The sequence below is a fragment of the Podarcis vaucheri genome (genome assembly GCF_965113315.1).
Source record: "Podarcis vaucheri genome assembly, chromosome: 2".
Lineage (NCBI taxonomy): Eukaryota > Metazoa > Chordata > Lepidosauria > Squamata > Lacertidae > Podarcis > Podarcis vaucheri.
This window is the reverse complement of record NC_138760.1, coordinates 49,388,351-49,409,542: the sequence shown is the minus strand read 5'-3', so window position 1 is coordinate 49,409,542 and position 21,192 is coordinate 49,388,351. Positions and strand designations below refer to the sequence as shown.

General features: G+C 39.5%; 1 protein-coding gene across 7 annotated transcripts in view; it reads left to right on the top strand.

Annotated features, from left to right (window-relative positions):
* Positions 1–21,192, top strand: part of GABRB2 (gamma-aminobutyric acid type A receptor subunit beta2) — a 116,485-nt gene that overhangs the window by 42,926 nt on the left and 52,367 nt on the right. For all 7 annotated transcript variants that reach the window (XM_082214729.1, XM_082214732.1, XM_082214731.1 and 4 more), the window contains exon 6: positions 10,682–10,764. In XM_082214729.1, coding sequence (XP_082070855.1) covers positions 10,682–10,764 — 83 coding nt within the window. The remainder of the gene's footprint in view (positions 1–10,681; positions 10,765–21,192) is intronic.

Below are 21,192 nucleotides of genomic sequence, written 5' to 3'. Positions count from 1 at the left end.
CACCATGCCATGCAAAATTTTGTACACATCTATCTTGTTGCCTTTGACTCGCCTCTTCTCTGAATTAAAAAGCCCCAAGTTATGTAGCCTTTCTTCAAAGGGCAGTTTCTTCTTCCCCTCGATCATTTTCTGAACCTTTTCAGCAATATCCTTTTTGAGGTGGGGCAACCAAAACCATGCACACTAGTCCAAATGTGGTTGCACCGCAGATTTGTATAATGGCATTGTGACATTGGCAGTTTTGCTTTCAATTCCTTTCCTAATGATCCCTAGCACAGAATTTGCCTTTTATTCCTTCTCTCAGCTTGCTGCTGTTTAACTAGTTCCTGCTCCACAAGATAACCTCTCCTTTTATTCCATGACTGCTAAGCTTACTTAGGAGTCTTTGGCGAGGTATTTTGTGGACAGCTTTGTGAAATGCTTAAGTATATTATCTCCATGCATTAGGGGGGTTAAAGAAAGGCAGCTGGTAGGGAAAAGTGCTGGTAGGGAAGGGCAGGCGATGAAGAGCCTTAGTGGGCAGCTTGTGCAAAAGCATCAGCAGGTGGAAGGGCATTGAAGGTGTTGCCTGCTGGAGGGCTCAGAGTCAGTGTACGCTCACAAGCACCACTGAAATAGTTTAAAGTTAGTATTTTTAAGCTAGGGGTGTGTGTGTGTGTGTGAGAGAGAGAGAGAGAGAGAGAGAGAGAGAGAGAGAGAGAGGTGGTTGTACGGGTATAGGGCAGTATATAAATTCAATTAAAAAAAATAATAATGTTATAGTAGCTATATGAACCCTGCCTGTGCACATAAGAGACAGGATTGGGAAGGGTAAATGCATTGCCTTGCTGTTTTGTCTCTAAAACAGGTCAGTGTTTTCTAGATTCTTAATTCCTTGAATGCTCCTTTTTAAAATTCTACTCCTCCTTTCTAATTCTTTTTTTTAAATGTAAGCTTACATTTAAAACTTAAGACAATGTTAAATATTAACTTCTAACGTAAAACACAAATCCACAAAAGCTATAAAAACAGCAGTAGCCTTAAAATAATAAATATGATGTAGGGCAGGGGCTGCAGCTTTGTTGACCCTTAAAAGCCTGAGTGTGGCTTACTTACTTGAATTATCTGCTCAACATGTAAGTGGCTTTTGTTTGTATTCTGGATTGTGTCATGATCTTGAGGGTTTAGTACTATATGCGCTTAGTGGCAGAAGACTTGTGACTCAAAGACTTAAATAAACAGCATTTTCTGTGGGCTCTGGCCCCCAGGTGTATGCAGGGACTATACCTGTCACTGTCCTCTGCATCACGACTTGGCAGCTCTCATGCTCCTGTCTTTGGGTTTATTTTATTTCTTTCATTTTGCTCTGCTGTCTCACTTTGGGGTTTGTTGACAGTAAACCTGTGAGCAGAAGGCTTCTCGGCATTCTGCACTTTATTTGCGACTGAGGGACTGGAGGACAATGTGACTGAATTTTTCCATGGGGAAGAGAAATTCTCCAACAGTTTTTCACAGTTGGGAATCACCATGAGCAGCGGCAGTAGCACAGCTTTATTATTCTTCCCCAAGTTTTTTCTTTTCTTTTGCTGCTTCCGCAGTAGCTGTGGTTTGGCAGCTGGCCTCTGTTTTGTATTCTCCACAGATTCCCAGACCTAGGGATGACCTTAACGTTGCACACAGGCAATTGTTCTGTCAGGGCAAGCATTTTGGCTAGCCAGACAAAATGATCCCCTCCCCGCTGTTTGTCTGGGAGTTTTCCTGAACTCCCCCCCCCAAGCCAATTTGGAAACAGGGAGAAGGAAGCTCCAGTCTGCAAGCAGGAGCCTTTGTGCAGGGCTTCTAGTGATGAATCTCATCCTGCCCAAAGTGACATACCTCCCAAGCACCCCAGGGAAAAAAGGTCATCCCCCCACACACACACACAGTGGCCATTTTGGGTGCTGTCATCTCTCATGCTGTGCTCTTGCACCACATAAGTGCTTTTATCAGAGCCGTGCAAGGTCTCTCCCCCCCCCAACCCCAACCCCCCACTTTTGGGGGCGAGAGCAAGGGGTATGGGTCACGTGACTCACCTGGGAGTATGTCCCAGAAGACACATGTTCCCGGTTTGGGGCTTGAAAACGTTGGACAGAATGTAGTGTTATTCTGAGGCAATGTAGTGGTTGGGGAAACTCAGCCAGATGGGCGGGGTATAAATATTATTATTATTATTATTATTATTATTATTATTATTATTATCGTTGTTGTTGTTGTTATTATTATATTTTATTTATTATTATTGTTATTTAGAAGGAAATGGTGGCTGCCACAAAAAATAATTGGCTGGCTCAGGGAAACTTTTGCACATGGCCTTTTTCTTAGGGGAAGGGGGAAGGGGGAGGGAATCTTTTGGAAAATTCAAGCTTGATTGAAAAAGTTGGATGAGGAATGAAATTCTATAAACATGGCCACCTGGTAGGATTAGCTAGTCAAACAAGAGGGTAGAAGGGAAGGTTGGATGGAAAGTTAAGGTTGCTAAAAGAGAGGGATGCATACTGTGGATAGAGTGGGGTATGATGAAACTTCTTGGTTAAGAGGGAAATAATTGTATATATGTTTCTAATTTTAGAGAGGCATTCATATTTCTTTAGTTAAGTAGCAAGGTGGGGGAACTGGCCAGGTTTCAAAAGAGTGGAGCGTTTGGTTTCCTTTTGGGTTTTATTGTTAGAATTTCAGTGAGCTGTGCACTCAGCTGAAAAGCTATAAATGTTCCTATTCAGTTATATGGTGTGTGGATTTCTTGGAAGCAGATTGTTCTGCAATTTCAAAATGGGATAGCATTAAAATATAAATAATTGAACTACAAAATTACACTTAATGATGTGTATGGAAAAATAGGAATACTTCTATGTTGAGGCTTTTGTAGCCTTACTTATTTTTTAAATAAAATAATAATAAAGTGGGAATGAGATTAACTACATACACATAACCATTTTTTAAAAACAAGAGCTAAAGCCTCCATTCACTCCAGGTTGGGAAGCCACATTAGCACAGCTTAGAAAGTCCTTACGTCATGTAGCCAGTGCCACAGAACATTCTCTCACAAAGTCAATTCAGAAAATAGAGGATTTAGTCAGCGCTGTAGGCTTCTGTTGATAAGCTCTATCCTTTAAAAATGATCTTTTTCTTGGAGTCTTTCATTGCATCATTATCTCCCCAGTGTCTCAATATACTATCCCCATGTATATTCCAAGCAGCCATTTCTGTATTTGGATCTTGGAGTTAGTTTTATCAATGCATAAGTAGTCAGTCAGTCAGTGAAGTTTATTTCTTATAGCCAAAGGTTGCTGCAATGTATACAATGTCATTGAATTAAGTATATACTAGTTTGATACAAAAACTTAAAACATTTTCACTGTCAAAACATGACCTAATCTGCACAAAGCTATAGAAACTCCTTTATATACAAATTCAAACATTAGACAATAAAATTTATAAGCTAAAATCACCACAGGGCCACTTGTGGTCTCTTCCAACTCTATGATTCTATGATTCTATGATTCTATAATATATTAAAAGTAATATTAAATAATAAAGAAACAATTATGTACATAGTTTAGTGAGAAAGATGCAGCGTGGTGTAGATGGGGTCAATTAAATTCATCTCCTTTATGGTTGATAGCTATCTCGGTTATATAATTTTTTCAAATTTTCCTGGCGGCAGTTGCAAAAAGTGCTACACGCCAGGTCACATGCTTATCTATGTCTGTGAGGAGATAAAGAATCATGTTGGAAGGATTCTGGCTAGGGGACTTTGTCATTATAGGTGTCAAAAACCGTTCTCTTGTTCATTATATAAGGGGCAATGTAAGATATAATGTGTAAGGTCCTCTAATTCAGGGCATCCCCTAATACAAACACGTTCATTTACTGGTATGCCTCTATGTATCCCATCTCTATAGGCAGAGTTTATTGTATTTAATCGTAACTTTGTAAAAGCTTTCCAGAGTTGTACAAAAGTCAATTCACTGAAGTAAAACGTATGTTCATGGGCCTCTCTAAGTTTAAAATATAATGGGGCGAATGTAGATAGGTACATGGAGTTTAAGTTGTTTTTAGTAGTCACTGCCCTTGTGGTCCATTTAAAAATATTTTTCTGAGAATGTAGGGAAAGTTCTTTGAGCCCGGATCCCTGAGAGGTCATATTTGCCCATCAGCTGGGCAGCATGATGTACCCAGTTTTTAAGGGGTAATCCATTTGCGAGCTCAATCAGGCATTTTTTTTGGTAACCTAGTGTTGTCCATCTGTTGAACTCTGAACCAGTAGCAAAGGATTCTTTAATCTATTTGGCTCTCTATGCTCAGCATACAAGTTTCCAGCCTAACCATGGCGGATTGCGCATCTTTGGATAGCCAAGAGGAACTTCAGCTTGCCGCTTTAAACTTGCATTTATTGATGTTTGCTGTACTGTGATTTTTAAGAAAGCACTCCTATAAAATACAGTTTACAAAACTGTATTTCTTAAAAACCATAGCACAGCAAACATCAATAAATGTACAAAGGTTATCTCCCGCTTGGACTACTGCAATGCACTCTACGTGGGGCTACCTTTGAAGGTGACTCGGAAACTACAACTAATCCAGAATGCGGCAGCTAGACTGGTGACTGGGAGCGGCCGCCGAGACCATATAACACCGGTCTTGAAAGACCTGCATTGGCTCCCAGTACGTTTCCGAGCACAATTCAAAGTGTTGGTGCTGACCTTTAAAGCCCTAAACGGCCTCGGTCCAGTATACCTGAAGGAGCGTCTCCACCCCCATCATTCTGCCCGGACGCTGAGGTCCAGCGCCGAGGGCCTTCTGGCGGTTCCCTCATTGCGAGAAGCAAAGCTACAGGGAACCAGGCAGAGGGCCTTCTCGGTAGTGGCGCCCGCCCTGTGGAACACCCTTCCAGCAGATGTCAAGGCGATAAACAACTACCTGACATTCAGGAGACATCTTAAGGCAGCCCTGTTCAGGGAAGTTTTTAACGTGTGATATTTTATTGTATTTTTGGTTTTTATGGAAGCCGCCCAGAGTGGCTGGGGAGGCCCAGCCAGATGGGCGGGGTATAAATAATAAATTATTATTATTATTATTATTATTATTAAGAACCATGCAATTCCACCTCTTCCAGTGGCAGCATTTTGGAGCAATCTCTAAAGGGCACAGAGGGCAGTGCTTTCCTAGAATCATAGAATCATAGAACCATAGCCATTCAACCTGTAGCCATTCAAGTTGTATGTTGCTAATTTTAGTGAGGCATTAGGATTTCTTTGGGTAAAAGGCAAGTATTTGGGTAAGCAGGACATTTTTTCACCAGAACTCACTGGAACTCAGTTCCGGCACCTCTCAGGTGGACACCATTGCCATTATAAGAGAACAATGGAGGCATTCATTGTGATGTCCAGCACCTCTTTTTCTAGAAAAAATTGCACTGTGGGTTAGAATTTATTTGGGTAGGAGCTGAGGTGGGCACTATCTGTTTTCCCAGTCTGTGTTCATGTCCCTTTCTGTCCAAGCAGAATTGCAAGTTTTCCAGCTCTCCAAGACTCAGATTTGGCAGCCTAGAATCTCTGTTGCCATTCTCAACCCTTCAGGCATTATTTCTCACATAGTATGCCCCTCTTCTTGATTTGATGCAGGTGTCCCTGGATTAGCTACATTGTTTTGAATTTGAAACCGTATTCAGGATGCTGCTGCGGTTTTCCACCTCTGTCATCCTTTTCTCTCCAACCTATCTAAAATAAAGAAATCCAATTGGCTTTGTATTATTCCTAATGTGGCCCATTTTATGGCCTCTCCTTAAGATGGTCTGTCCCAGAATGAATTGCACATTCCTGCCAACATGAATAAGTCATTGTAATTTTTTTTATAAATATATATTTTTTTCATAAATAGTGTTCAAATCCCTACTCCCCAACACTTTCCTCGGCAATTATTTTTACTATGAACAAATGTACACGTACAGCCACAAAATATGCAGGAAATTGAAATGTTAGGAATGTCCCCACGCTTAAGATGCCATTATTTTTTTCGACCATCTTTCTTACTCTGCCTTTAAAAAATAAGGGTTTCCACCCCACAAAATTGCATTAGTTATGTTAAATGTTCTGTTTGCAATTTTTGTATATTTATTTGCTAACGGAGTGAGAGATTTCATCTGTCTCATCTGTTCACTTCTTGCCTGTTTCACCTCATTTAATTTCCTCTAAGCTTCATCTGTTCATCTGATTTTCAATACAATCTAAATCTGTCATCTACAAGATTGCTGGGACAATGTGCAGTGTCCTAGCGGTAAGGAAGATAGAAAGAACTATGGAATGGGTAGTGGACAGAGGAGGCACTTTCCAATTCAAGTGAAACCATTAGAAGTTTTTTTATGGACTTCAGTACTGAATTGAGCAGTGGGGGAAATTAAAGTAAAATTAGAATGTTATTAAATTAATGGTGGTGATGCTTTAAGGAGGGTAATGTATACTAAGTAATTTCCACATCAAGGTGCTATCCTTATCAAAACAGACTTAAAAAAATATTAAAGGGAGATGTAGTGGCAGCTGTTTAATGAGATCTCGAACCAATAAAATGCATTTTATACAGGGGTTTTTCCTGTAGAATTTTTGTGCAGCGTTTACTTTAAGTCTACTTGATCACTTCAATCTGCAGAACTTGCACTTCTACAAATGTTGTTCAGTGTCCATTCTGTGCTTCCCTATAGTGTGGCAACACCTGTATTTTGGAACTTCCTGAAGGCATCACATTATTTTAGGTTTCTGAAAAGATCTTTTGGCAGGCCTATTCAGACATGTTTTATTGTGTTTCATTATTTTGTTAGATTTCTAAACAGTTTTAAAATGTGTGTGTGTGTGTGTGTGTGCGCGCGCGCGCTTTTATTACAGATATGTTTGTTGCCCTAGGCTTCTTTGGGAAGGAGGGCAGGATATAAATTTGATACATAGGTAGGTAGGTAGGTAGGTAGGTAGGTAGGTAGGTAGGTAGGTAACTAATACCAGATGAGCTGGCCCAAACAGTTAGTCCTGATTTCACATAGCTCTTTGTGTAGGAAAAGAAGAAGCATGCACATCACTCAGATTTATTCAGCCATTTCTTTAAACATATGAGCCGTCTCCTAGTCTAGCTACATTTTTCTGGTTTTGACATAGGGCCATCAACTCCTACACCAGACACATCTAATGGCCCCATAACTATAGCTGTATTTGTTATTAAAATCACTCAAGTGATAGACTGTATTCTTAACTCAATTATGTGTCTGTTTCTCAGCTTTCCTCTGTGTTATGGCCAAATGCTCTGCTTTGTACTGTGGCATTCTGTGAGTTATAGAATCATAGAATCACAGCAATCCTCCTACATAGACTACAAATTGTTATTCTGCAGCTGTCTAGCTTAGAAGACCTTTTGTTTCAATGACTGGAGTCACAGTGAAATATGCCAGTCACCTGAGTGCTTATTGTGAGGTTAAAGAGTTTAAGCTTAAACCTGATAATGAAGTGACCACTTAGATACTGGTTTGTGCTGTATTTATGTAGCAGGACAGACTACAGATGGCATACAATTTTTGCATTAGCCAAAAGTTCTTTTGGTTTCAATTTCATTTTTATTTTTTATTTTTTTTTGGGGGGGGGAGAGGGCAATGAAAGTTTGGAAATAATAATAATAATAATAATAATAATAATAATAATAATAATAATAGTGTTTATTATTTATACCCCGTCCATCTGGCTGGGTTTCCCCAGCCACTCTGGGTGGCTCACAGCACATATAAAACATTAAAAACTTTCCGATACAGGCCTGCCTAGTTTTTGATTTTAAAAAATTAAGTAACTTATTTAATAAATTCTATGAACAAATTGTACTGAGAAACACCATTTGCTGGCAGGGTGCTTAAAATAGCAGTAAAATAGCAAATCCATCTAATTTGATGGATGAGTAAAATGATCCCATCTAACATTTATTTCCTTGAGATTAAAGTCGATAATAGTTGTATGTAGGCCAATACACTCTAGCAGAAAGAGATAGTAAAAGTGGATGTGAGCATTAAAAATGCAGAAGGCTGATGAAACAAGGCACAAGGTGAAGAAGAAGTTTGCATACACACCATATATTTAGAGTACATGGCTTCCCCCAAAGAATCCTGTGAACGTAGTTTGTTGAGGGTGCTGGGAATCGTAGCAGTGTGAGGGGTGAACTACAGTTCCTACAGTTCTTAAGAGGTAGACACAGGCAGCTACAAGCAATGCCCTATAGTTTAAGCTGAGATAAACAGACTAGCTCAAATTCAACCAGTGAACATCATGCCTGAGTAAAGATTTGAACTTAACTTGGGTCTCCCCAGTTTGATTCTATACATAGAGTGCAATGATGCTGTATTACACCACATCAGTGCTGGCTCAAGACATTTTGGCACCTGAGGCGGACTCCAAAATGGCGCCCCTCCTCCCTGCCAGGGAAGAAGGGATCAGGGAAGATCTACATCAGGAACAAGGCAAAGGGAAAGAAAGATTGACATTGGGGTCTGTTGCCCCAGGTGGGCTCTGCTGCCTGAGATGGCTGCCTCACTGTGGCTCATAGGCCCTGCTCCACTTGGGCGTTCATTAGAGCAGGCAAGGACAGTATATTGGATTTCTGGTATCACATGATTCTCATGGTCAATAAGATTCTGGTCATTGCTGTTAACATCTGAGCTTGCAGACTGTAATTCCTTTCTCTAACCATGAACCAAGAGATATGGTGTGAAACATCATATTAACATCCCTTTTTTGCTTTATTTCATCCATGGGCACAAGCTCTTTCATTCACCTGGAGTGAAAAAGTCCAGAAGCAAAACAAAGCAAAACAGAAGAATAGCAGATTGTGGCAGTATTTTTTTTCCACCCCACAACCTAGACCAAGTACTTTCAAGTCCCAAATCTGTTGAAAAGTTCACATGTTGGGGAGCAGGGATTATGTCACTATAATTCAAGGTTTCTTAAAATGCCCCACTTCATCTTAATGCCCAAGTAGAAGGGAAGCTTTGAATTTATTTTATTTTTTTCCACAAGGGACCTGGAAACAGAATTATCCTGAATTTCACAACAGGCAGCAAATTAAAAGAAAAGAAGAAAATACTGTTGCTAAAAGCCATAACCATTTTTCTTCAAAGCTGATCTCTCCGTGCAGGAGAGAAATTAATCACAAGGCAGTTTTGTCCTCAGATTTCCATATATTATAACTGGGTCTGCTGCCAGCCTTTCCAACTGTCACAAAGCAGGCATGCTTCCAAGAAGCAGAAGTGAACATTGGGCAGAGCTACAAGTGCACAGCTTTTGCAACTATTTCAGACACGAGAGTCACCAGAGCTTAGTCATTGCACATGGGAGACTTCTGATAAGGGTTTTAATAAAAGTATGAAATCAGGTGCAGAAAATGATTTTATACTGAAGACTGCTAATGAGGAACTCAAATCTGTCCTCTGATTGCATACCTGTTTTCTGCTGGGTGTGGTGGGTAGGAAACTCAGAACTTTAAATACTTACCTTACTCTACATATTTTGTGGACAAGTTTTCTGAGAATGTTTGCCATAAGTTTATATACTCTTTTGTGTGGAAGTGGGGATGCCAACACCCTATTAGGTGTGAATAAGGAAGTGCTGTGTTTGTGAAGAAAAATACAATTATTAGAATTTTCTATTAAAATTCAAAATCTCAGACCAAAGCTGTAGTCTTTAAGGAAAGGAAAAGAAAAGAAAAAAGGTGGTAGAGCTATGGCTTCTGTGAGAGATAAAAGGCCAAAAAAGGGTAATTTCTCTATAGAGTTGGTTGGCTGTGGCGTTTCAGCGCCTAAGGGCTACACAACTTCATGATGGGTTTCACAGAAGAGTTACTCACTCTCACTACTCCTTTCCCTTTCCCTGGCAGAACTAGCAAGAAATATTAGTCACGGACAGTTCTGCATATTTCCAGCAGACTGCAGGATACGTGAGACATCATGCTCTTCTGAGATGGTGCTGTACAAAAAGCTCTGTCTCAATGTACTCCCTCATTCTTTGTCCCAGTGTGTAAGAGGAACTGGTTCCAGAAAACTTGCTTGTTGGGTTTTTAATTCATCTGAGATTCATAAGCCTAAAGAGTGATTCACACAACCACAAGTTGTGTGACCATTTTTGGGGATGGTGGCCAGTTGTGGTGATGTTCTATAATTATCTGCACTTAGCAGGGACTATTTTTCATCCAAACTTCCTCCCCAGACCATACCTCTCACTTACCATACTGCATTCCCGCCCCAAGTGCTTTTGCCAGGCTAGAGTGTGTCATTTAACTGTGATGATGCCTTTTTTTTTACCTGGGTTGAGGATAGAAGGGTGTTTGTGTGTGCATGTAGAAACCTATTTCTTTTTCATAGCTATTGTACAAAGGTAAGGTAAGTGCTCCTCCCACTTTTTGCCTATGGCCCAGCCACCACTGGCTTATGACCACTGGAAGTGAAATCCTGACTAAAAAAGACTAATGCCTCATAAAGCAATATAAATGGCATTCAGCTTGTTCTAAAATCAGGCAAAAATATTGATTGTTTTTTTGCAAATATGGATTGTTTTCTTGACTTTTCTTGGACCTTGAGAATCTGCCTGTATATCAAGCAGATTGAACAAAATCCACAAAAATAGCTTTTGTATGTGCTTTTTCCTAGAATTACAACAACAGCTGCATGTATGATGGATCTACGAAGATACCCCCTGGATGAACAAAACTGCACACTGGAGATAGAGAGCTGTAAGTACATTATTATTATTTTTATTTTTTGTAAATTCTACTTACTCAAACTGATTCAGATGTTTAATGTTTCCCCCTGCACTCACATGCTACTAACCTAGTTGTCTGTGTGTCGGATGACATTTAGATCCTTGTAAACACACAAAACAAATTTAGCTCTCCAGATGGATTAGTAATTTGTGGCACAAGGATTAGAGGAACTTATTTTGTGTGTTTGATGGACAATTTTCAGCTTTTAAAGTCTCACTCAAATGTCTTTTGGAGTTCATGCGAGGAGCATGAGGATTACTATCAATTCCTTATCCTTTTCTGCTGCTGAACAGGATTGCTATTTGTTTCAGGTTTTTTAAATGAAGGGTTTAGATTGGTCATTGAAGTAGATGGTGCATGCACCACTGTAATTAGGCTTCCCAGTGCAAAGGTGATTGCTTTATCATGTGTATTTACTTTAATTATTATTTCCTGCCTCTTTGTACTGATTCATATGTTTGATTCCTCCCCCCAGTGTTTATATTGCATATTCTGCATTTTCTGCACAAGAACATAAAACATTAATGATAACTTTATAAGTAAGCATTGTGTGCAGCAAGTTAGTTGACATATTCAGTTGATTGGGTGTGTTTGTTGAAGCACTCATGCAGGAGGATAAGGTGCTGGAGAGGAACTGGGATGGATTCCATTTCAGTTTGCATTTAAATGTAATCTTACGTAATTTGCACTTTTCAAAACAATAAGCGAAATGAAACACGGCCACCCTTCAAAATTCACACTTCGCCAAATTTTGTAGTGCAATTCTTCAGCCATGCAGTGCATACAAAATGGCATAAAAACACATATGTTAATGAAAACCACAATCACAAATGTTTGTATAAGGCAAAATTGCATACAGTACAGAAATGTGTATATTAGGAGAAAGTAGCATATAATGCTGCTGAATTTTTCTAATATATATATATATATAGAGAGAGAGAGAGAGAGAGAGAGAGAGATATCACCTATTGATTGGAAAAATGAGAAACTGTGAGATTCTGAAATTGACAGATTCAAGCATCCCTAGTGCTGTGTGATCTTAATTGTAGGTGGGTGGGTGTTGTTTAGGCCTTAATACATAGCTGACAGTTTATGCCCATCCACTTCAATTCCAACCCTTCTTCATTCTAAGCACTCCTTCGTGGTTTGTTTATGAGCTGTGGTGTCATGGTTTCATGTGGCACTGAACTGATGAGTCCCTCCACTATTATTATTTTTAATTGGCCAAATGATGCTGAATCCTGCCATGAAACAAAACTTGGATGTTTTACCTACCCGATGCATCTTTCAGTATTTTACTTGTAATATTTAAGGATAATTAATAATTTCTGCCTTTGCTTATTGACTATACATGTATGATTAATTATGCGTGTGTGATATATCTGGTGCTGTTTGCTAACAATGGTGCATTGTTAGCAAACAGAGAAAAACCAAACCATTGAATTATATTAGTGGAAACTGTGGCCCCGATTCATATAACCTGGTGAACGACCAGAAGCCAACCCAAGGGCTCCCACTAACGCAATGGGACTTCCCTCCTCTCTCCTCTCCCTGTGTGTCTCCTCCCCCAATCCACTTTGGAGGATCAGAAGATTCCCCCAGACCAGTTTGCAGGGAGGAGAAGAGGGTGCTTGTCCATCTGGTAAGCAGAAACGCAGGAGCTGATAGAACGATCAAAATAGCATGATGTTGAATTCCTCCCTGTGACCTGGATTTCTCAATATTCTGCGGTTGTTTCCAGTTCAGCAATAATGACCCAGAATTAGTAACAGCAACATGAAATACTATGGGAAGGCAAATTTTCCTTCCACTTATATCTGTCTGAGAAAGTACTAGCACAATTTATAAGACATATTGCCAGCTTTGTGCTTTTTTATATAGTATCAGCAGGATGGAATGCCTTACATTTCATTTAGTTTGGTGCTAAGTGTAAAGAGAGTGCAATATTTTCTGTGTAGGTGAATTAGGTCATAAGGCAGCCCTAAAAATGTTTCTGCAAAGATATATGAAAAACAACTGAAACGGCACTTTCAGGTACAAAAATGGCACTACAATACAGAAGAAAGAAATTAAGTAAATTATACAATTAGTTTATTCCAGGGTTACACCTGGGAAGAAGTGTGTGGGCAGGTATATGGATGAATGGATTGGTTGGGTAAGTGTAGAACAAGCCATTTATTTTAAATAAAAATTAGTGCCAGTTGCTTATAACAAAATAGGCATACTAGAACAAGGTAATCTGAAGGTGGGATCAGAATTCACAGCATAGGAAAATGTTTAAATTAAGGAAAAGCAAGACTGCTTATGCACATTTGTCCTTGCTTTCAAATCCTTCAGATTGCTGGCTTAGATATACAGTAGAAATGAAATTTGCACATCATGGTAAACCAGGGTTGCTGGCTTATCCTCATTTATTCTGCATGAGTAGCATGTATCTATTACATCCAAACCCAGAGCATGGCTTACTGCTTCCTAACAAGCCAGGATCTTTAGCCAGCCTCTTGTTGATTCATGTATCCTAACGTTAAAATGTAAAGGTAAAGGGACTCCTGACCATTAGGTCCAGTCGCAAACAACTCTGGGGTTGTGGCGCTCATCTTGCTTTACTGGCTGAGAGAGCCGACGTACAGCTTCTGGGTCATGTGGCCAGCATGACTAAGCTGCTTCTGGTGAATCAGCGCAGCACACGGAAACGCCATTTACCTTCCCGCTGGAGGTATTACCTATTTATCTACTTGCACTGTTACATGCTTTCAAACTACTAGGTTGGCAGGAGCAGGGACTGAGCAATGGGAGATCACCCCGTCATGGGGATTCGATCTGCTGACCTTCTGATCGGCAAGCCCTACGCTCTGTGGTTTAGACCACAGCGCCACCCGCGTTAGGGAACAACAAATCAGCCTCCCAGTGACATAACACTTCCTGGGATGCGGCTGGATGGTGCTGTCACCAACCCAGAGCTCCCTCAACCTTGCCACTACCATGCCCATCCCCAACCTGCAGGGCAACTCCACTACCCTCCCCACCATCTTCTGCTGCTGAGCAAATTTTTGGGCTTCTTACAAATCTTCCTAGTCCCTTGGTGCCCTTATCCATCCTTTCCTCCTTTCCTCCATAGCAGCCTTGCACCAATTCCTGCCAAATGGATTGGTTCAATTTTCCTCCTCCTTTCACATAAGGAGGACCCAGTTCATACCAACTGCTTCCTCCATCTTAATTTCACTCCCTGTACTATCCCAGGAACAATTTTTCTGGAGGGGGTGTAAGTGGGTTGAGGACAGTGGAAGAGGGAAAGCCTGCTTACATGAATGCTGTTGTTGTTTTAATATCCCTGGTTCCCATGCCTTCGGGCTCCCAGTCTTCCCTGCACTCTTGCCTATGTCTTCACCACTTTTCTTTTCAATATTATATAACTCAGTCCTGACTGCAGAGCCTTGGGACATGTTCTCCCAGAAAAATAGAATTGTAGTGCATGCATTGGTCTTTCCCTCCTTTTTTATTTTATTAAGTGGACAAAATCTATTTCTACGTTATCCGTCAATTCAGACTTTTCCCTTTCCACCAACATTTTTTTTCCCTGTGTTCCAATATTAGCTGTGTGTTAACAAATGAGCCTCTGTGCCAGAGGCAAACAGATGTTTTTCTGCAGTTCACAGAACACCGGTTTCTCTCATTAAATGTATAAATAAATAAAACAAAGAAACCTAGGAATTGCTGGATACTGGTTTTCAGATGACACCATCCATATGTAAAAGCTATGGTGTGTAGCTTGCAGATACAACCAGAAAATTATTTCAGATGATTCTGGAAACGTTCAGCTAATCATGTCCCACTCATACCATTGATTTCAGTGATGTGATGATGATTTTGAGGATAACAGTTAATTTCTTCTTCCTGTTTGTCACAATGCTGTGATCTATGTAATGAAGAGTTTTGTCTCCGAGTCATCTTTGTCTCATCCCCATTATAGTACTTAATTAAAGCACCATTAATCCTCTATATTCTTTACAACCACCATGTTATTGCTGCATGAGGGACACACATCTTTCCAGAAGCCCCTTACCCACCTTGGTGTGTGTCTTTCTGTTTTCTTGTAAGGCCAATAGGATTTTTGGGGGGAATATTCTGAATTTTCAGAATTGCGATACTCAACTTTAATTCCCCTTTGGGTGAGTTATGACTACTGCATTGTTCAGAATTACCACAAAGTTTTAAATGGTTTGCTTATTTTTGCTTGTACTCTATTTCCTAGGATTCTTTTATTCCCCCCCACACACACGCATACTACTTTTGTGCAATATGACTGTTTGCAGTCAAGAAATACCTGCTGTGATAAGTGAAGTTTATCTTTTTAAAAAAAAGGCTTCCCACCATTTAAATGTAGGAACTGCATATCACAAGGAAAATTGGTCAGATATTATTTGTTTATTTTCAGCATCCTTTAATCTCTCTGTGGTAAAGACTTGCCATGGAGACAGCAGGGTGCATTTTTTAAAGCGTATTGAGGAAATTGTGCCGCAGTTCTTTTTGCAAGGGGCGTGTTCACACGGTGTGGTTTTCTTTCTCCATAATTTCCAAACTACCCTGACGCAAGCTAGTAGCCTTCGCTTGATGGTGACCTTGCTAGTTCGTACTAAGATATGGTGTCACACAGACACATGCCTTGGCCAGCAGCTCTGGACTGTGGCAGTTCTACATTTCAGACTTGTCATCCATTTCATTAACCCTTGTAGGAGTAACTTCCATGACACAGCCCCACAATTTCACAGACTACTCAACCTGTATTGTGTGTTTGCTGAAACTGGACTAGTGGTAAAATTTTTATTCTCTCCCTCTTTTTCTGTCACTTTAAAAAAGAAATGTATTATCAAACCATAGGTGGCCATGAAAGAATAAGACAGTTGTAACAGGTACTATGCAGCTTCATTGGTTCCTGTCAGCTTCTATTGCTCACAAAGTTACTCTGCTCACAAAGTATCCTGGATAAGGTATAAGGGCGTGTTGCTGTTTGTTTGTGTTGCTGTTGTTGTTTTTAAAAAAGGCAGATCATTCTCGGAAGCTATAACAATGTATTTTTAGCAATAGAAAAACCAGCATAACAACAACAACAAAATTCAACTACTAACATTTTCAAGCACTTTAACCTTCTGGAAACATGGGATGAGGTCATTTTTGCTTTCTACCATATATTATATGCTTTACGTTAGGGTGCACAGCACACTAAAAATGGTCTCAATACAATCTTTTAAATCAGTTACGCTAGGTTATTTTCAGGAGTTTAGGTTTAGTTTATCTTGGTATTAGTCATTCCTTAGTTATTCAGCATGGTCTTGAGTTCTGTCGTCTCCTCGCCTGGTACAGTAGGGTATTTTTCAGGGGTGCACATCTGCTCCCACAACAAATGTAAATAGTCATCATGTATTTTAGTCACACCATGACTCCCAGCCCCAGTATGGTTTGCTCTGAGAGGGCTACAGGTTCTTTGTCCCTGCTCTAAAGGAAGGCAAATCATGATGCAGCCAATAATTATTTACCAGAAAAGTAATCCAAAATCAAAATCCAAGGGGAACAAAAGGTCAGTTGCCAGGATTTCAGTAAGGAAGTCAAAAGAGCAGCTGAAATGTGAAAGAAAGAAACAAACTGGGCTGGAGAAAGCAGCTAAATATGAAAACTTAAAGCTAGATGTGATGAGCACAGCACAGAGAGGTATGAGGATGGAATAAATTCAAGCAATAGCTGAAAAGTGACCTAGATAAAAAAGGCCTAAAGTCAGCAGATAAGGTCCGTCCACCCCACCCCCCATAAAAGAAGAGAGATTGGAACCGTAATAGAAAATTCACTAAAAGGAATAAGAAAGTATTTGTTTGTTAACAAATGGAGTATTACTTGTATATGGTTGTTGCTTCGTTTATAAGATTTATACTTATGTCTAGTAAAAGAAGATGTATACTTTATTTGTTGTATAAGACTGTCAATAAAGTATTTTAAAAATAAATAAATAAAAGCCCAACTAGAGACCCCCTGATCATCCAGATAGAGTATCTCACTATGAGAAAAGGTTAAACTAGTGTTTGTTTGGTTTTTTGGGTGGGTGGTTAGCTTAGGAACAAGATAACTAGGGGAGGAGGAAGCATGACAGAAACGTACCAGATTAGCAACCATATAGGTAGTGAATAAAGAGAAACTATTTTTGTCATAATGCTAGACCTTAATTATACAATGGAACTGGTTGTATGTTCAGAACGATTAAAAGCACATATTTACACAATACATGTACTGTACAGTGAATTTAGTGCTGGCATTTAAACAAAATTAGGCAAATCCATGAAGGGCAAGACTTTGATGGGTGATGGTCATGACAGCTAAAAGTAGAATCTGTATGTTCACATGCCACATACCTTTTATTAACAAAACTAATTTCAAACTTGTGTTTAATATACTGACTTTTTCTGAAGCTGGCAAGCATAATTTCCCAGTTAGACAAAATGGGAACCATGATTGATTGCACACTTCCTGATTTGATTGCTCACAATTGTGAAGGAAGAAGCAAATGCACGGCCACATATGCACGCTAAAAGGCTAATTTGTTTCACAGTTTACAATAGCCACAGAAATGATGATAATAAACAGCGCACTAAATAGTTTTGACTAGATACATTTTCAAATAAAACAAATAGCTTTCATTGAAAAAATAAATTTGAGAATAGTAAAATTAATTTGTGGCACATAGAGAGCAAATGTCCATGGATAAATTCTCTGAATGGCAGTTGCCCTGGGAAGTACCAGCGTGGTGTAGTGGTTAAGAGCGGTAGTCACGTAATCTGGGAAACCGGGTTCGCGTCTCCGCTCCTCCACATGCAGCTGCTGGGTGACCTTGGGCCAGTCACACTTCTGTGAAGTCTCTCAGCCCCACTCACCTCACAGAGTGTTTGTTGTGGGGGAGGAAGGGAAAGGAGAGTGTTAGCCGCTTTGAGACTCCTCAAGGGGAGTGAAAGGCGGGATATCAAATCCAAACTCTTCTTCTTCTTCTTCTTCTTCCTCTAGCAGTTGAACATGAAAGAAATTTTGAATCAAAGGCTAAGGTGTCCTCCCCCCCGCCCCGCATTTTCTTATAGCACACATAAGATTACATGCAATCTCATTTCATTTAAAGGTTTTCTTGACAGATCCCTTCTTTTTACAGCTTTCTGCACACTCAAGGGGACTGCAGAAAAATGTTTTTCAAATGCTTTTCTTGTGTTGAAGAATACTTCCTGTTCTGCTAGAAATAGATATCCTTGTTCAGTAGAAACAGCCCCTTGGCTATCCTTTCCAAGGTATTGAACAAGCTTAAATAAGAGGTGTTTCAAACGTGTGGTGGTTGTCGCAGTTCTGTCATAAGACTGCACCACCTCAGAATGCATATAGGGGAAGGACCGTGGTTCTGCTAAGGATGTTTGCTATTTCCACACTGAGGGAGGCTGAAAGGGAAGGAGGGGCATGTCTTCAAAAAATGGTGGTTTCTCCGATGTGCATTCTAACTTGGTCCAGTGGCATGAAAAGACTGTATACAATGTGAGCATTTTAACATGTTCAGAAAGTAGCTTTTCAAACTGCAGTTGGTACTGGGATTCAGATCACAAAGTACAAAACATGTCCATATTGTGATTCTTCTTCATTGTGAAGAGTTATTTCAATGAGGTTTATACATATCTGACTTGCATAACATTGTCTGCAAATGTGTTGTGTTTGCATATATGTACTAAAGTACTAATAATAATAATAATAATAATAATAATAATAATAATAGTGTCAAACCACACCTGGAATACTGTGTCCAATTCTGGGCACCACAATTTAAGAAGGATGTTGACAAGCTGGAACGTGTGCAGAGGAGGGATCTGGAAACCAAGACTTATGAGAAGTAATTGAAGAAGCTGGGTATGTTTAGCTTGGAAAAGAGGAGAATGAGAGGAGATGTGATTCCTGCTTTGCAGGGGGTTGGACTAGATGACCCTTGGATCTCTTCCAACTCTATGATTCCATGATTCTATAATATCCCTGCCTTTTCCTAAACCAGGATTCAAGGTGGCTTACAGAGTAATTAGAAACATCTAAATAAAAGTACAGTATGAAGCATAAAAAGCCATCCTTCAGTGGAAAAAGTTTTGTTACTGCTGCTCAGTTTTATCCTTCCTTGTCTTTTGAAATGTTTTTGTTTTGTTTGATTTAAAACAAAACTGCAGTCTTATAACACTTACCTAGCAATAAGTTTCAGTAGGCTCATTGGGTCTTACTTTTGAGTGCAATCCTATACATGCCTACTCAGAAGAAAGTGTCAATGGGGTTAAGTGGGGTTTGCTCCCAGGAATGTAGGGATATTGATTTCTGTCATATTGCTTTCTGGTTAAAATGTGATACTTTAGATCTGCTGTGCAACACTCATGAATGCCAAATTTCTGTTATTGCTTGTAGACATATATAGATATGTAATGTGTTATCTTGCTGCTCTCTAAGACATTTTACAAAACAATACCTATGTTTGCATTTTGAAGAACAGAAGCATGTGGAGTCCTGTTCATTTTTCACTGTGTGAAACCGTGGAGAGAGTTAATTGTAGCCTTTGTTTCATTTGTCAAATAACTCTTCACCAAAGGTACTAGGGTCTACTCTGAACGTATCCATAAGATCAAAAATTTACTAATGTTTCTGACAGCAGTTCTTGGCACTGTGTATGTTCATTGCTGTTCGTTATCTGCTCTAAAAATCTAGCACATGGCATCTGCTTTTAAGAAAAATGAGGAAGTGTAATTAGTGTGCCTTGGATAGAATATCAAACAGCAAACTTTATATATTGGAGAACTGCATCAATCTTCATGAGTATAAGCTGTGTTTGTTGGAATTCTGAGATTATCTAAGTAACGCATTGGCTGTCCTTTGTGTCCAGTTTAGGAGCAGAGTTAGTAAATCCATACTTAAAAATTTCAAAATAAATATATTGGGAGTTTGATTTATTGGCATCACTAGTGGCAAATGGATTATCCCAGAGTGAAAGCACGCTGGTAGAGGCATTCTCCAGTTCTTTTCCAAAAAGAAAGTACTGCCTGGAGTATCTGCTGCATTTCAGAACTAATACTGGTCAATCTTTATGTCCTTAGTTGCACTGAAACATATATTTTTTTGTGGGTCTTTGTCTCATATTACATTGTCTCATATTCACCAAGCAATACTGCACTATCATTGCATTCAACATGTCTAAGATGTTTTGTTTAACTAAATATATGATTCTTTATGATCCAGACCAGTAAACAGCATATAAGATGTTCCCGTCTTGACCCATACTAGAAAACATGCAAGTTCATGTTAGGTTAAAACAGGTATTGTTCATTCCTGTTATACTTTTTGCCTCTAGAGAAGCAGAGAGGCTGAGTACCCTAGGTACTTCTGCAAAATCTTTTAGGAAAACTGAATTGCCTCATTCATTACACATTGCTTCTGAACCAATAACTTAGCTTTGTAAATGACTGTATAAATAACCCCTACCTCCTGGCATGGGAAAATGATGAATTTCAGGCTTTGAAGATGTCCGGTTGTTATAACAGCTGCAACAAGAATTTAAACCTGCTAGAACTGAACAGCTATTTTTGTATGGAATAATGAAATCTGCTAATTATAGTATTTTCTTTTGTTGAAAGTGCTGCCAGCTCAGCTTAAAATTGCTGCAGTCCAAATTCCCACTTCTGTAACTTTGTCATCCAGTAGAATGGCATAAATGGGCTAATTTCTTACTTTGGGCAACAGGAGAAAAATATATTTTAAAAGCCGAGAAATAATTCTTTTCTCACCATCTCTCATTGTGGCTCTAATATCCGATCACAGATTGTTTGGATTAACCTACTGTAAGCGTTATTATACTATTAGTAGTCATTTTTTAAAAAATAAGAATAATCTTGTTTTTGCAATGACATGGGAGACAAAACTTGTGGTTAGGAGATGGTTAAATCAATGAACAAAGCAGCTGTGGTGAGAATGGCCTTAGGACTGCAGTGCTGGTGAAGAGGGGTCTTAGCCCTTCCCCCACCCCACTGGTGATGTTTTTGTGAATAAAATTGTCCCCCACCCCCCAAAATACTACTTGCTCTGTAGAGATACTAGCAGCTAAGGGGCATAATTTTTATCAGGTGAGCAAGATTTCCAGTGCCACAGTGCTAATCTGATTGGTGGCATGCTACAGCTACTATTTTTTAAATTATGATTACATTGCTGGGAGATCTTAATCATAGATCTTGCCAGTCATGCTTAGTTTCGTCCTTATGGTCCCTATCAAGAGGATTTTCATTCAACATTTGAGAACCGTGACTAGGTGGAGGAGCTAGGAAGCAGGATGGGTAGCACTGGCCATTCCGTCAAACAGAGTGG